The sequence below is a fragment of the Lontra canadensis genome, unplaced genomic scaffold (genome assembly GCF_010015895.1).
Source record: "Lontra canadensis isolate GAN:19392208 unplaced genomic scaffold, GSC_riverotter_1.0 scaffold1, whole genome shotgun sequence".
NCBI classification, from domain to species: Eukaryota; Metazoa; Chordata; class Mammalia; order Carnivora; family Mustelidae; genus Lontra; species Lontra canadensis.
Window position 1 is genome coordinate 69,824,282 of NW_022630995.1, and position 16,858 is coordinate 69,841,139.

The 16,858-nt window shown below is 43.6% G+C and overlaps 1 protein-coding gene across 3 annotated transcripts in view; it reads left to right on the forward strand.

Moving 5' to 3' along the window:
- Positions 1–16,858, forward strand: part of RNF150 (ring finger protein 150) — a 302,877-nt gene that overhangs the window by 228,730 nt on the left and 57,289 nt on the right. Inside the window, exon 7 of one of the 3 annotated variants that reach the window (XM_032857177.1) lies at positions 6,878–6,949. The exons of the other annotated variants lie outside the window; for them this stretch is intronic. Within the exon in view, the coding sequence (XP_032713068.1) occupies positions 6,878–6,948 (71 nt within the window). The 3' untranslated portion in view covers position 6,949. The remainder of the gene's footprint in view (positions 1–6,877; positions 6,950–16,858) is intronic. 3 annotated transcript variants of the gene reach the window in all.

The following is a 16,858-nucleotide window of genomic DNA, read 5'->3' on the forward strand; positions in this document are numbered from 1 at the left end:
GCACAGTTGGAAGGACAATGGGTGTAGACGGCTGGAATGACATTGCCAGAGCCGCAGTTCCCCTAGGAGCCCACCACACAGTGCACCCTGCACCCAGAATGTGAGAACCGTCTGTTCACAGAAGCTCTTAAGCTCTACTCACCTGGCTCTTATGGAGCCTTTAGTGGTGACTTTTAAAAGGATAGTTATGGCGGCATGTTACATAAACCAAAGTATTATGCAGAGCAAGTCTTGATTCTGCTTTAGCCTGGATGCTAGGCAAGGGGAAAGAGTACTTGGAAAAAAGCAATGAATTTCTTCAGTAGATAGGGGTGTTGGGGTGAAGTCTGTGTTTAGGTATTGATATGTATATGAATACACAGTTTGGAGTTTAGTTCCAACCACTGTACATATGATTTTTGTGTATTTATGATGCTTTTTATTTTTATAGTAGATACCACATATATCTCATTTTCTCTTCTCAAGGAAGTAGTTTAAAAAAAAAAAAAATCCCTGTGACATCTTTTGGAAGTGGTATTATTTCCATTTAACGAACGAGGGTGCCAAGCCACAAGTACCACATTCAGAGTTGTTGGTCCCAAATCGAGGAAGAAAATCTCCCTCTGTGGACCCCCATTCCAGGGCAGGCTACACAGTGTGGCTCCATTCATGTATCCTTCGTGTAATTTTAACGGAAATAACTGATAATCACAGAAGAATAGCTCCAGTTCACCTAAATATTTTAGAACAAACTCTGTATTACTTGTCGCTAAAATATTTAAGCACCAGATGTTTTATTAAGGATTTAGTTTAATTGGTTAACAAGTTGAACGCTAAAAATTAGATTCCCCTCTCTATTAGAAATTATGAGGCAGAAGCATGTTTTATAAATAACACTTAATTTAATAATTAATGCTAATTCGTTATTAAAGCAGTAAGAGTAAGGAATCTTAATACCCTCTTTCAAGGATCTGAGGCTTCCTCTCTCCTGGCAGAAAGGAATTCTTGGAATCCAATGATTGGCCATTCTTCCTAAGGTCTCAAAGCATAATTCACCCACAATATCATGTTCTGTCTTCATAATGTTCTTGGGCAGCAGAAGAAAGCAGGTATATCTACCCCAGAAGGAAAGAGGCACCAAATCAAGTTCCTGCTCTGGCCAAATTATCTTTCCATTACTGGACCACAGAGTTACACTGGTTCTCTGTGGAGAAATGCCAGGAAAGTTCACTTATTCCAGTCTAATACTAGTACATAGTTAAAAATCTAATGAAAGCATGCGCGTAGGAAGTGGTTGAGACTTGAGGGCATCAGGACTGATTTTCTTGGTGAAGGAACCATCTAGAATCAACTTGGGGTTTCTGCCTACCCAAGAGAGATTGAACCCACAGGTTTATCTCTGCTACCTAACAAAGTCCCACCAAAGGGTTTGTAAAAAATAAAAACCTATGTGGGCACTAAGAACAGAGAAAAGTTTACAACAGACAACAGACCAACAAGTTCTGGGTGACAAATGAGTGGAAATTCACTTAGCAAAGTGGAGAAAGGCAAAATCTAAGAAGGACCTCCTAAGGAAGATGCTGATAAGAACAACCAGTCTAGCACTCAGAACCCTGGGGATCCTCAAGGTGTAGGGCTCCAGATGCCCAGGAAGGCCAGGGTAGGCAGTGGTGCTCAAAAGAAGGTGTAGTGATAGACCATGTAAAGAATATTTAGGTCCTTCCCCCCCGCATGCCCTTCTCCATCCTGAGCCATCTGCTGGTGGTCTTAGTCCCATAACAAGGTCCCTTCCCAGTTGCAAGCCCCACCCATGCACACTTAATCAGAGTGCTTCCTTGGTAAACAAAAGTGGAGAGCAAGGATGGCTAGAGAGTTATGAGAAGGCCCTAAATCTAAGAGAGAGAGAGAGACCGCGACAAATAAAAACAAGGAGAAATCCCAAAGAAACCAAGAGAACGCAGAGCACAGAATTCTATAAGCTATATTTTGTGTCCTTACGGAAGAGATTATCTTGCAGGAGATACTGTTGAAACAGATACTGCGAGAAATAGGAATTTTCAGAGAATGGGAAGAATGCTCAGATACTAAAAATTATAGCAGAGTGACAATTCCCGGAGAATGATGAAAAGATAAAATGCTATTTGTCTTGTTAAACTATGGTCTTAGGATGAAAAAAAAAATTGATTTAAAAGTTATATTTAAAAATAAGAAAAATCAAAAAGGGTCATTTGACATACCATTGAAGACTGAATTCACTAATTGCATGTACATTTTCTATCAGCATCCCCTCTGCCCAAAATGTATTTTTTTACTACAGTGAAAACTGTATGACATACTTTGCTTCAGCAAATGTGCACGGTGCAAAACTTTTAAGAGTGTTTTCTTTTTCCCAGGCTACCCTTGTGTTATACTTGTAATATATGAGCCTATAGGTTTATTAGATAAATTAGTGACCACGGTTTTTACCACAAAATTACTTCCTAGTGCTCAAGCCAGTAAATTGGGATTACCTCTGTTCCTTCCACTCTATTTCCCTCTGTTGTAAACAGTCACCAAATGTTCAGTCTGCCTTTTAAACATCTGCCCATGGGCCGTTTCCCTCTGCTGCTACTGTAACGCAAGACTCTATCCTCTCTTCCCTCCGTTTTCTCTGCGGCAGCCACCACAACTCTCTGTCTCTAGCCTCAACCCCCACCAATGTGTCCTCACCCTGCTTCCTGGAGAACCATCTGCAAAAATCTGATCTTGTCCCTGTTTTGCTCAAAACCTTTTTATCACTTATGGGTTAAAAATCTCCAGCTGGGTAGCAGCGTCTGTGCTTCTGGTTTCTAACCACTCCCACCAGGTACTTGACACACAGCATTTTCCAAGCCGCTCATAGCTCCAGACACACTGCCCCCGACCCTTCTCCCTCACCTGCCGAGTCGCAGAACATGTCCTCTGCTGTATTCGCTCAGATGCCTTCTCTGCTACTCCACGCAGAATAGAATAGAATCTGGTGTTCCTTTTAGAATTCTCTTCTTCCAAACAATTATGTTACAGCTTCTTAAGAAAGCATCTGTCACCCCCACTGAATTTATCGGACCTTAAAATGTGTGGACTGTGGCTTTTCGTCTTCATGTCCCAAAATCCAGCACAGTTTCAGGCATAACATTAGACTCAATGAGCATTCATTGAATGAATGAATGAATGAATGAATGAATATGCTAAAGAATGTTAAAGAACTCAACAATAGCAATAGTTAGAAGAAGAGGCTGCATTGTGATATGCTTTTGTATTTTGTCTGCTAACGAAAAGAAAATACAGACATTCTTCCAAGGATCCTCAAGCTGGACCCAGGCAGCAGTGGACCAGCCTCCCTTATAGCCTGTTCCTCTGGGGTGATTCTGTTCCCCTATCCCCATGTGACAGGGGCACCAATGCTACCTCAGTCCCCCACCGCCAGGAAGGAGGGAGACTAATGCCTCATGGAAATGGACTGATGATGTATTATTTATCATTATTGATATTGGACTGCACAGCAGAAATGGGGGACTAAAAGCAGCAGCGAGCCAAAGAGGCTTTAACAGCAGCGGAGGGGGATGTGGAGAAGGGTTCCTCTGCCTCACAGCCCAGCACTTTCTGCAGAGGCCCTAGAAAGAACACAGCCCAAAGGCCCCAATGCTGGGACAGCTTGAAGGAAGCTCTTCCCTTTTTGCATGATACAATTGGCACTACTCTTTTTTTTTTTTTTAAGATTTTTTTATTTATTTGAGACAGACACAGATAATGAGAGAGCTAGCGAGAGAGAGCACAAGCGAGGAGGAAAGGGAGAAGCAGACTCCCACTGAGCAAGGAGCCTGATATGGGGCTCGATCCCAGGACCCTGGGACCATAACCTGAGCCAAAGGCAGATGCTTAACCACCTGAACCACCCAGGTGCCCCTGCTCTTACTATTTTATATTTGTCTGCGATGAGTGAAGATAACCCTACTGAGAGAGAATCCAGGCTTGGGGGGGAGACCGGATGACTTTGGCATCAGGGATATCTGGGCTCAGATCCTGGCTGCTCACTGAGCCGGTATCTGTGGCCAACTCAATTTCACATCCCTTAGCCTTCATTTCCTTTAGAATCATTCCAGTAAAGTCCACCTCACCAACCCTTGTGAGGGCAAAATATATCAATGTATATGCAGCTGCCATTTCAGCGTGTGGCACTCAGGAAGTCCCACATGTTGCCTCTCCCCACCCACCCGGCACCTCTCCATGAGAACACACACTGGACAGACACATTGCAGGTCCCTGTTAGTGCAGCCTGAGTGTCCTCATGTTATAAAAGTATCTACAGAGCACCTTTCTCTGATAGACTCCAAGATCCTACAGCCGTAGCTTGTATCCTGAACTGTTTGCTTGCGGAGAGGAAAACGGACGTTCCCTTGCTCTTCTTCAATTACCAGAATGGCTTTATGTCCCGAGCCAGAACTGCATGCTCTTTTTCACTAATTGATCATCTGAGTACTACTGAGTTATAAACTGCAAGCTTTACGACCATGATCTCATAGAAAATAATGACCATCCTTCTAACACCATTTGTAGAGAAACCACTCAGGTTATCAGGATCATCACAAGGCAGCCCATCAATCAATCAACAATCCATTAGTGTCAGTTCCTAGAAAGTCATAATTAGGTCTTTCTGCACAGGGCTCTGTATGGTACTCAGCACACCACAGCCCTACAAATAACCTTAGGGAGTGTTTTGAGCAGACAACCCCGCAGATGAATGATTGGGGGATAAACTAGTACTCTCAGATTGGATCCGTCAGGGAAACAGCTTCGAACAAAAATTTCGGAAGTACCCATTATAGAAACCTCTGAGTTTTCAGCGAATGGGTGCCACATCCCCGCATAGAAAATCCACTAGGAGACTTTAAAGATACAGAAAGATCTAACTCACTGGCTTTTTTCTGGGGTGGTCCTCACTGTGCTTCCTCCTTTGGGGGTAATTTGCAGGGAAACGTCTAGAGAGAAGAAAATGCATGGTGGTTAAGTGCGTCAGCCAAACTCACCCCAGCTGTGGTGTGATCAGTTAGGTCACATTCTACTGGACTGGCTAAGTCAGTATACCAGGATGGTGCGAAGGCTCTCCATCCTCCTCATTCCAGAGCCTTCCCACAGAGCACACGCCAGGGTGGGAATCAAGCCAGGCTTCCTATGCACATACACAGATCCCGTGTGCACATGCACTCGCACACCACTACCGCCAATCCCCGGGCTCTTGGCTTGTCCCCCAAAACCACTAGGAGATAGATTTCTAGGGTTTCCGAGGAATTATTGTGGGCAGAGGTAGCAAACTTATCAGGGGTAGCTCCTCTTGCTAGCAGATGAGTTGAGCTTGAGAATGCATGGGACAGTGCTTTAGTTAGCAGTCAGCATTTAAATGCGGCCAGGTTTAACATACGGATCTGCATTTGCAACTTGAAAGCCCTGGAAGCAGCAGTGATCTTGGGCCTCATTCCTTTATGGTGCTAACTGGTGAGACCTGAGTCCTGAGTCCCTCCGTGCAAAGCTTGTCCTCTGCAGCTCACCCCCCCCCCACCATTTGTCATCACAAATTTAGGGACAGTTTCAGCACAAACAGGGCTTCCCTCAGCAACACTGATGTCTAAGGGACAATCACAGTTTGGAATTGTCCTATTAGGTCCCATTAAAATAACAGCATTGGTAAAATGCAGCGTAAATATGTGTGTGCCTCTCAGGCAGCGGCAGACACAGTTAATACTCTGTTCCCAGCAGGGAGAAACAATTAGTAGATTTATAGACCAACGTTTATTCAAAAAAATTTTTGTCAAACATCATTTATATAAACAAAGACTCGTGCCTTAATCAGAGCTGTCAGCGCAAGAAAGTGTTGGCTGCACTTAAGGTTCCTGCTGTGTGACAGGAACAACGGAATGAATTTTTTAAGGAAACATAATGCCGTAATAATATTGCAACTGTTGTTTAAATAAGGAGTTCATTAGACAATTGGATTTGGAAAGCCATGTTCACTATCAGGTTAGTGTCATCCGCAGAGCGTGCACGTGTGCGCACGGACGGTGCCAGAACACACCCGCCGACACGCACACTCATAGGTGCACAGCGTGTGGTGTACGCGTGCGCCGCAGGTGGGAGTGACGCGCACGCATGCATCTTACATTTATGTGGCGCACGCACGTGCCCGCACAGGTGTATGTGCCCGACTCAGTACGCTCCACTCTGTGTCACGGTAGTTCGCAGCATCTCAGCAGGGATCAGTGAAGTTTCTGGTCACGACTCTCAGGTTAGGACTCCTGAAAATGAAACCGTGGCTCCACGGTCACTTGTCAGAGAGGGAAGAGCATCCCAAACAAATTTATGTATCATTGTTTCTTTAACGGACTTTTACGCTCCCTAAAATCTGGAAAAAGGAAATGGACCCCTACAGGTAAGGCAGTCCTTAGTCTTAGATCATGTACTCCTCGCCCCTGTACCCTACAAGAGAAGGACACAATTATAGCCAAGTTACAGCTGGGTAGACCTCTGTCCACACTGAGTGCAGGGGTCATCGTCAGCTAGTGAGGCATCAGGGAACATGACCAAATGGCAGAGGTGCTGGAAAGGGAAGGGTGGGTCTTTTTTAGACAGCAGCAAGGTTTTCAAGTTCCCTGTCCCTGATTTGTACTCGTACAGAATGCACACTCTAGGTAGTAGAGCTAAGTTAAAGCCCAGCTTTGGGCAGTTTGCTCAACATCTTTCACATACAGGTGAAGCTCCGTTCCCTCACCTATAAAACAGAAGTAATAAGAACACCTGCCTCATGGGATTAAATGTTATCAAAACTGCTTGGAAGAGGGTCTGATCCACAAAAGTATTAAAAAATGTTCTTTCTTACTGTCTAAAGTGGAAGAGATAGAGGGAACCCCAGTATTGGAAGCATTGACCATGTGCAAAGACCTTGCAGAGAACTTTTAGGGTATTTTATTTAATCTTCACAATTATTATCACTGTTTTACATATAAGAACCTGGCATGGGAAGCCTGGGTGGCTCAGGTCATGATTCAGTTGGTTACGCATCTGCCTTTGGCTCAGGTCATGATTCCAGGTTTCTAGGATCGAGTCCTGCATCGGGTTTCTTGCTCAGCGGGGAGTCTGCTTCTCCCTCTGCCTGCCACTCCCATGCTTGTGCTCTCTATCTCTGACAAATAAATAAAATCTTAAAAATAAATAAATAAATAATAAGCTGATGTGAGAGTGGTCCAGGAACCTCACCAGAAGTCCCACCTTGAATAAATGGCAGGCTGGGCTAAGAGCTCTGTTAACTCTCTCCAAAGGCTCTTTCCAGCACACTGGGATTTCTCAGCTGTGATCTGAGCATCTGCTTGGGCTGTAATCATAGTGCAGACTCCTGGCCCCACCCCAGATCTACCAAACCACAATTTTCTTTCTTTCTTTCTTTCTTTCTTTCTTTCTTTCTTTCTTTCTTTTCTTTTCTTTTCTTTTCTTTTCTTTTCTTTTTTTTTTTTTTGATTTTATTTATTCATTGGAGAGAGAGAAGTACGAGATGGGGGAGGGTCAGAGGGAGAAACAGACTCCCCACTGAGCAGGGAGCCTGATGCACGACTTGATCCCAGGACTCCAGGGTCATGACCTGAGCCAAAGGCAGCCGCTTAACCAACTGAGCCACCTAGGCACACAGGAAGTGTTTTCTGTACAGAAAATACTTCCAACAATCCTGAGATACTAAAGTCCTTGATCCAGTAAAACAAAAGATGAATTTGGGAAAAAAAAATCATAATTGGTTTTCTCAACTGTATAACTTTATTGAGGAAAGAGGTCTTTAGTGTCGTAAAATTAACTACTGAAAAAGGATAAGGCAACAAGGTTACATTTTATAGTTCCTTTGGATTTATGGCAGCTAAGATCTGTAGCATAGCACTGATTAGTTAGTAAGGGTTAAGCAGCATTAGCTTCTGTCCAAGACAGTGTAGATAATATGTTTGGGGAGCTTAATACAGTTGACCCTTGAACAACATGAGTTTGAGTTGCCTGGGGCAGATATTTTCCAATAAATACAGTACAGTACTATAAATGTATTTTCTCTAATGATTTTCCTAATAACATTTCTTTTCTCTAGCTTTATTGTAAGAATACAGCATCTAATACTTACAACCCACAAAGTGTATATTAATCAACTATTTATGTTCTCAGGAAGACTTGAAGTCAACAGCAGGCTATCCGTACTTAAGTTTGGAGACAGCCACAAGTTAGACTCAGATTTTCGACTGTGTGGGGGTCAACACCCTCTCCCCTATATTGTTCGAGGGTCAGCTGTACTTATAAGGAGGTAATAATCGCAAGAACTCTTTCTTTTTAAGTTTTTTTTTTTTTACCTTGATGAACATGAGCCATTATGGAGCACATGGAACCACGACTTTGCTCTCATTATGTATACAGCTGATTTCTTGAAGTCGAGCATGTTTTCATCCTCCAAGTCTTATTGCTGGGACTTTGCCTTTACACTGATGCATGTCTGTGCTGACGGCATGCTCATCTTCTACTTCCAGGATTCTCTCAGTGCCTAAATATGCATCCCCCTCTTATAGAAACCCTATCTCTAAAAATGCAGCCATAACATGGGAAAATATACTCACCTCTGATGCTGGAATTACAAGGAAAAATAGTCTCAGAAATCTTAACCAGCTCTCATGCTGCCCATTACCCCCTCTCCAGGAGATTTTTCTCTTAGGGGAGCATAAGAAAAGTGAAGGTGGCCTGGGCCTTGGTCTCCAGTGGGTTAATAAACAGGGTCTGTAAAAGGATGGTTCTCAAGGACTCTTGCTACTTTTTTCTAGGCTTGCAGATCCTGGGGGAGCGAGGGAGTTTTCTCTCTCTGTGAGTTCCAAAATTGAAGACAGTCCCTTGGTATCCATGGAAACTCAGCTCAGCACCGGATGAGTGGGTTACATGTGATTTGGGGATTTATGGACTTTAACCACCCTGGGCCATTATTTACCATTATTGGCAAAACAGCCCATGTTACAGGAGACTTTGGCAATAGTGTGAGGCAGCTGTTTTTCTGTGGCAAAGTCACGTAAATTATTTGCAAGCAGGAAAAAAGAAAACATTGACGACCAAATGGTAAGGTCTGTCCAGCGATAGAACACTTATTTGGGACACTGTCTATGCTTGTGTCTATAGACCCTTCAGAAATACAAGTTCAAAATGTTCATTCATTATGTGCAACCAGGGAACATTGGCAAAAGGATAAACACAGCGTGCAGCAGTCAAAGGGGGTTGGCCAGGAGCTCTGTCCTGGACAAATATTTAGGCCAACATGGGGTTAAAAAAAATGGGGGGAAGCCAGCAGGAGAACTCATTGTGAACATCAATAATCTCTCCAAATAACAGCTGCATGATCAAAAAAAAAAAATCAAAATTCAGAATCAATATAAGCCCCACGTTGAAATGACTCTCTATAATGCAAGGATCAGGAAAGATACTAAGTATAACTGCAGGAAAAGTACTCTGAGAGTATCTAGACGACCTCACCCGAAGTTAACCTAGAAGTCATTTTCATCAGTTAAACAAAGCAACTTTGCCAACGATGTTGGTGATGTGGTATCATGTTTATTAATGCGTGTTTTGAACTAGGATGAAATTGCCCCTCCTCTGAAGAAATTTAGATTCTAACAGATGTAAAACAGATGTGTGCAAAATAGAAGTTACTTTGCCAAGTGCTATTTTTTTTTTTTTCTAAATAGGTCTCATTTGCCAGATCTGCTAAAGGCTTTGTCTACATAAGGGATTTATGTAGCTTTCATTAGTTTACAGAGGCGGGGGGGAATGATCACTCTTGGGCTGGTGCAGGAAATGCTACGACCTTAACCCCACATTAAATTCCACAGACTCCCGGTGGGCTTGTTCAGGGGATTTGGCTTTTCAAACACATACTCAAGGATATTAGGTTGAAATGCCTCTGTTTTCGATTTTCAGTCCTTAATATTAGAAAATTGCTGAGTTTTAAGGCATTTTCCTAGTCCTATGTTTATCATAGATATGTTCACCCCTATGATGGTCCACCCAGAAATGGTACCTTTTGAATTCTTATCATCTCTTCATTTTTAAGTTTAGCAAGCTTCTGGTAGAACACCTGACTTAGCCGCACCCCCACCCATGTCAGCCACAGTGACAGAATACCACAGAGGTGGCCCTCTTCTCAGACAGGCGCTAAGCATAACTCTGGAAGCATTAAAGAGAAACAAGAAACTAAAAAATGTTCTTAGAAGATACCTACTAGGGTGATGGGGCTGGGAAGAACAAGAATAAGATTCCTGGCCCATATAAATAAATGAAACACTTACCTCACTTACCATGTAGTCTAGATCTTATTTCTCTTAGCTAATTTTATGGGCCCACTTGATGTCCTAATGTAACATTCTCCCGCACAGCACTGAAATTAGAAGTGTAGGAGTCTTGGGACGCCCGGGTGGCTCAGTCAGTTGGGCATAGTCCCAATGGTTTTTTAAATTTGATCCATAGTTGTGATTCATATCAATGAAAACTTGGGAATATTTATTAGAAACATGACCAGCGGGTGCCTGGGTGTCTCAGTTGGTGAAGAGCCCAGCTCTTTTTTTTTTTTTTTAAGATTTTATTTATTTATTTGACAGGGAGCAGAGAGAAAGCACAAGCAGGGGGACAGAGAGAGGCAGATGCAGGCTCCCCGCTGAGCAGGGAGCCCAGGGTGGGGTTCAGTCCCAGGACCAGGACCATGACCTGAGCCACCTAGGCACCCCAAGCACCCAGCTCATGATCTCAGCTCAGGCCTTGATCTTAGGGTCGTGAGTTCAACCCCCAAACTGGGCTCCACGCTGGACATGGAGTCTACTGAATCAAAGAAAAGAAAAGTAGGAGTCTCCCATCCTGTTTTTAGCCTTTTTAAAACCAACATGATTTATTCAGATCTTTCCATTCTTTCATTTAATGCATGGAGGTGGTAACCATTATATTTCTTTTATTTATATAGCATTGGGGATGGAGGTTTGGCTGTGTCTATGTAAATAAACCCCTGCCCTCCGAGAGCTAACAGTCTGCTCTAGTTAAGAGAAAAACACATGCATGGGTGGAATATTTAAATATTGAAATAAGGCAGTGCTATTAATCAGGTGTCCGGGATATTGTGGATTACAGGCACTCTTCAGAAAAGGAGTAGCAGCATCATGGTGGGCAGCGCTACTTTCTGACCTCTGGCCACACCCTTCCCAGTGGGAAGGAACTGACAGGAGCCAAGAAGAAAATCACTCAAGAGTCCCTACCCCACTTACTAGAGACCAAATCAGCAGGATGCAAACTGCCATTGTGCGGAAGGCTGGCATTGGCCCATGCCCTTCTTTTTATTTGGGTTTTTACTAGCAAAACCCATTTTCAAACCCAGTGCAAATGTAGGACAGTTCAAATGTCATTAAGAGATAAACTGTTTGGTTTTGTGGAGGCTAATGAGAAATGAAAAGTCCCCACCTCAGGGTCTAGTGAAGTACTGGTCTACCTCCCTCCTACTATATCGTTCTAGGATGAGGCATTCGTTGAAGTTCATTATAGTTACTAGGCGCTTGTTTTCTTTTGTTTTGTTTTGGCTTTCCAAGAAATAAAGATCAGATGAGCAAAGGAAATGAAGATCAGATTAATAAAGTAAATGAGGGGGTTTAACAAATGGTTTCAACAAAGATCTATTACCCCTATTAACTAGTTGTCTGCCTCTGAATATTGCCACACTAAATGCTGGTATTGGAGGGGAGCTGGGGAAGTGCAGTGTGGAAAGAACAGTCTAGGCTCTCCTTGTACCTGTTACTGTCGTCACCTCCATCATCATCGCCATCCTCATGCACCACACTCAGTACCCCAGGTTCCTCCCACAGTAGACCCCTTTGGACCGCTAGCAAAGCAAAAAACACCATAAAAACCACCCAAGGAAGAACAGGAGAGCCGGGTTCAAGTCCTAGCTCAGCCACTTACTGGTACTTCAGGAGATCTTGAGAGACGAACTGAGCCTTTCTGAGATTCAGGCAGCCGGCTTTCCAATTAACTCAAATCTTTGACAGAACATTATAAATGAAAGCAAATAATGAGTGAATAATGATGATGATGACAACAATAGTAGTTATAAATGTGAAAAGTGGTGTTAGAACAATTCTGGGCCAAATCTACCATTTTCTACCGGTGCTGTTACCCACCTTCGTCTTCCATCCTCATTGACCCTTGACCCTTGCCATAATCGTGGAATACCGTGATAGATATAGGCAGGGGACCAGCTATTATAATCCATCTTTTTTGGGACTGGCGATTAAAGGTGGTCATTGACACTTCATTTCTTTTATTCTTCTGATGTTTTTTTTTATGGAAGCCCAAAGAAATCATAGCACCTAGGAGCTATATAAAACTCCTTAAAACGCCCCTTCCCTAGAGAAAAAAGTGATTGTGTATTCTTATTCTGAAAAGAAGGAAAGGAAGAGAAAACTAACATTTATAGAGAGTGTACTAGAAGATACATACAAGGAAAATTTGTTGTAATAGTCAGAAATCATGAATAATCTAAATGTCTTCCATTTTAGAAAGATAAAATGTAGCATACGTTCAGATGGACTCTTTAACAGCATTTAAAAAGAACTAAATACAGAATATGATTAAATCTGAAAAACAAGTTTGAGAAAAAAAAATAAGTTGAAGGGGTGCCTGGGTAGCTCAGTCATTAAGCGTCTGCCTTAAGGGTCCTGGGATGGAGTCCCACGTCGGGCTCCCTTCTCCGCTTCCTGCCTGCTTCTCCCTCTCCCACTCCCCCTATTTGTGTTCTTTCTCTCTCTGTGTCTCTCTCTGTCAAATAAATAAAATCTTTTTAAAAAATAAGTTAAAAATAACATGTACAGCAAGCTTTCATTTGTGTAAAAAACTTATTGCTTACACAACATTGCACTTGACTTGTTCATAGAATGTATTTTTTTTTTTTTTTTGACAGAGAGAAACTAGGCAGAGAGGCAGGCAGAGAGAGAGGAGGAAGCAGGCTCCCTGTGGAGCAGAGAGCCCCATGCCCTGGGATCATGACCTGAGCTGAAGGCAGAGGCTTTAACCCACTGAGCCACCCAGGTGCCCCCATAGAATGTATTTCTTACCTGCATAGATATATGTGCACATGCGTGTACACCACCCTCCCCCCACGTTTGTGTAAAATGTACTTAGAAGACTCGTGTCAGGTTGTATTAGTGGTTGCTTTGTTGAGACTTTAAAACTGGAAATGAGGTACAAAGGGAGCGAATGTGACTTTGTTGTTTTTACTTGTACTAAAAAGACATACTGAAATAGAACATGATTTATGAACTGAATATTTATTCAGAGCCTGTTATAACTCAGACCCTTCTTCCTGTGCCGGGGAATCTTGCAATGATGTGGTCTTTGACCTCATGGGGATCACATTGTGTTGAACAAGACAGAAGACATAATGTATGGAATATAAAATTAAGATAGGATTATCAAAAATAAAATAAGGCTAGGTAAAGGCATTAGAGAATGATTAGGGTCTATTAGGTCAGACAGACAAGGACAGCTTCTCTGAGGAGGGGACATTGGACAGTGCTTGGTGATGGAGACATAGCAGTTTGGTTACTGTCTTACTCCCTGCACTTTTGCGACTTTTTTTTAGTATCTGTCCCCATCCCCCTGACCCCCACCAAGAAAATCTGCTTCAAGATAACGTGAGATTTTTAGAGGTACCAAACCCATATAAAGCATTTAGGGGATTTTGATCTTTTGGGGGGGGGGGCGCGGGGTACAGAATGGTGGTTTATTAAAGCCCGGGGAACAGGATCCCTGGGCAGAAAGAGCTGCCCCGGAGTTGTGAGGGGAGTTGTGAGGGGTGGCCGATTATATACTGTGGGGTTGGGGGAGATAAGGAAAAAGGGAGGTCTCCCAAGGAACTTTCATATGCTAAAGAAGACTCAGGGATAGTCAAGTTAAGGTTGTTTACCCCTCTAGTCAGGCAGGATTAGTGGTAGGGATAGTGAATCTAGAAAAATCTCCCATAAAGTAATGATTTAATTTAATATCTGGGAAAAAAATGAAATGCAAATGATTTTTTTAAATATTCACCTTAAAGTTCAACAAAATCTTCTTGACAGGTGGGGATTCAAGAGAAATAGCAGTGATTCTCCAGGGTGAATTCCCCGTATGGCCCGGTGGGGTGGGGGGTGTAGTTGGGGGAGGATGCAGGTACCAAAACTTTTCATGGGGAGGGATAAGATTTGTAGGTTTACCCAAAGGGAGGATGGCTTTCTTTTTTTAAGTTGGAGAATGTGCTTGTAAAAGGGAAACAGTTGGAAAGGGCTGTTTAAGAAGTTAGAACACCTAATCTCAACACTGACCTAATACTAAGCATTGAGCCATTCAACCAGCGTGTGACAATGGATTCTTTGTCTGCCTCTTCACTTAGAAGTGGGGGAGGGGCCGCTGGGTGGCTCAGTGGGTTAAAGCCTCTGCCTTCGGCTCTGGTCATGATCCCAGGGCCCTGGGATCGAGCCCCGCATGGGGCTCTCTGCTCAGCAGGGAGCCTGCTTCCCCCTCTCTCTCTCTGCCTGCCTCTCTGCCTACTTGTGATCTCTGCCTGTCATATAAATAAATAATATCTTAAAAAAAAAAAAAAGAAGTGGGGGAGACGGGTTTATGCACCTGCAAACAACATGAAGAGCAGCTCCAGCTTTATCAGTACTGCCTACATTTTATTAAGGGCTTCTCTGAACCAGAAACTAGGCTAAAAGTTCTCTGTCCCTTATCTCATTTGATGGCGTGAGTGGGTGATCAGTAAACTCTCAGGCCCTTCTGGCTTTATCTGCTTGGTTATCAAAGAAGGCCCAGGAGAGTGGAAGAGCCGTGGTTTCTCTCCCCAAGGGGCAGAATGGAGGACAAATGTCTGACTCCGCTTAATATCCCCCACCTCGGGGCGCCTGGGTGGCTCAGTGGGTTAAAGCCTCTGCCTTTGGCTCAGGTCCTCGCATGGAGCCCCGCATCGGACTCTCTGCTCAGCGGGGAGCCTGCTTCCTCGCTGCCGCTGCCTGACCCTCTGCCTGCTTGTGATCTCTCTCTCTGTCAAATAAACAAATAAAATCTTAAAAAAAAAAATCCCCCACCTCATCACTCTCTTTTCCCATCATACCCCCTTCCCTGGTTGATCAGCTTAATGTTCCCCCATCCAATTCCAGTTGGGGGTGGAGACTCCACACACACAGCAGGAGCAAGCAGTTCTGAGACACCAGCGCATGTCTGAGCGTTCTACTCAATTGTGACCCCATCTATGTAGAGATGGCGTTGGATTCCCCAGGTGAAGGCTTCAGTCCCACGGACAGCCCCGCCCACCATTTCAGATGCCAGTCACAGGCCCCGGCTGTTTCTTCCTGCTTCTGGCTGACCAGTTACAGATTTTTGGTTCCAACAACCTCCTCCTTAGGTTCAATTAATTTGCTAGAACAGGGACACCTGGGTGGCATAGTTGGTGAAGCATCTGCCTCTTGGTTTCTGCTCAGGTCCCTTTCTCACGGATGTGAGATGGAAGCCCATGTCTGGGTCTACACTTGGCACAAAGTCTGCTTGAGGTTCTCCCTCCCTCTGCCCCTCCTGCTTGTGCGCCCACGCTCCCCCCACCCCAAATAAATAGATCTTTCTTAAAAATTTTCTAGAATAGCTCATAGAACTCAGGGAAACACTTATATTTTCCAGTTTATTAAAGGATATGATAAAGTTTAGTAAAAGATATGAATGAACAACAAAGGAAGAGATACCTATGGCGAGGTCCCAAACAAAGGAGCTTCTATCCTCACGGAGCTTGGTGCCTGGCTCTGAAGCATTCTGGTCCCCCACGTGTGGAAACTTTTAGAAGAAAAGGGCCCAGAAAGGTGTCCTCTTGGGTCTCTATGAAGACTTCATTACATAGTCATGACTAAGTCACTGGCTGATTCAACCCTCCATCCCCTCTTCTCTCCCTGGAGGTCAGGGCAGGATGAAACATTCTGGCTCTCTAACCACATGGTTGGACCTCCTGCCCTTGGGTGAGTCTCAGAAGCCACCTTCATTAACAAGGCACCCATTTCACCTTTATGGCTCTGATGTGTTTTCAGAAACTGTGGATGAAGGTCAAATACATCTGAGAAATAGATTTTGGTCATCTGAATAATCAAATATATATTTCTAATTATTATATCACATTATATCATTTGTATCTCCTCTATCTTAACCTTAAATTCATGACAAGGAATTCCCATTGCATGGCCAAATACTGATTAAAATTCTGTTTTCTACCCTAAACACAAGGAGCTAGAAATTGTGTTCTGTGAGCCAAAGGAATGGGTTAAGTTATCATCTTATCATGTATGACTGGACCACTGTTCTTGCTAAAGCTATGTGCTTTAGATAGAATCCATTAGATTTTCCAGGAAGGCATAGCCATCCCAATTACTGTGAATTTCAGTAGTTTATTTTTGGTATATCAACTCGTGCTCTAGGTCAGAACATCGGGCCTCTTTGGCTGAGATGAATCTAACAGTTTTGGAGGGCTTGTCTGTGCCACTACTTAGAGTCCTCCCCTCCTGCCCCAAAACACCAGGTCCTAGCCTATCCTCACAGCAGCCAAAGGTGAATTATGCTGTATTTGTTGGAGGAGATAGGGGTTCCTCTAAACAAATGACTTGCAGTCTTGAAGTTTTATAAGCAGGCTTCTCCGTGTGCTCCCTGGGGCAGATGGTCAGAACGGCCAGAAATGATAATCATAGTAAAAACTTTAAATTGAGGGGCACCTGGGTGGCTCAGTCAGTTAAGTGTCTGCCTTCGGCTCAGATCATGATCCCAG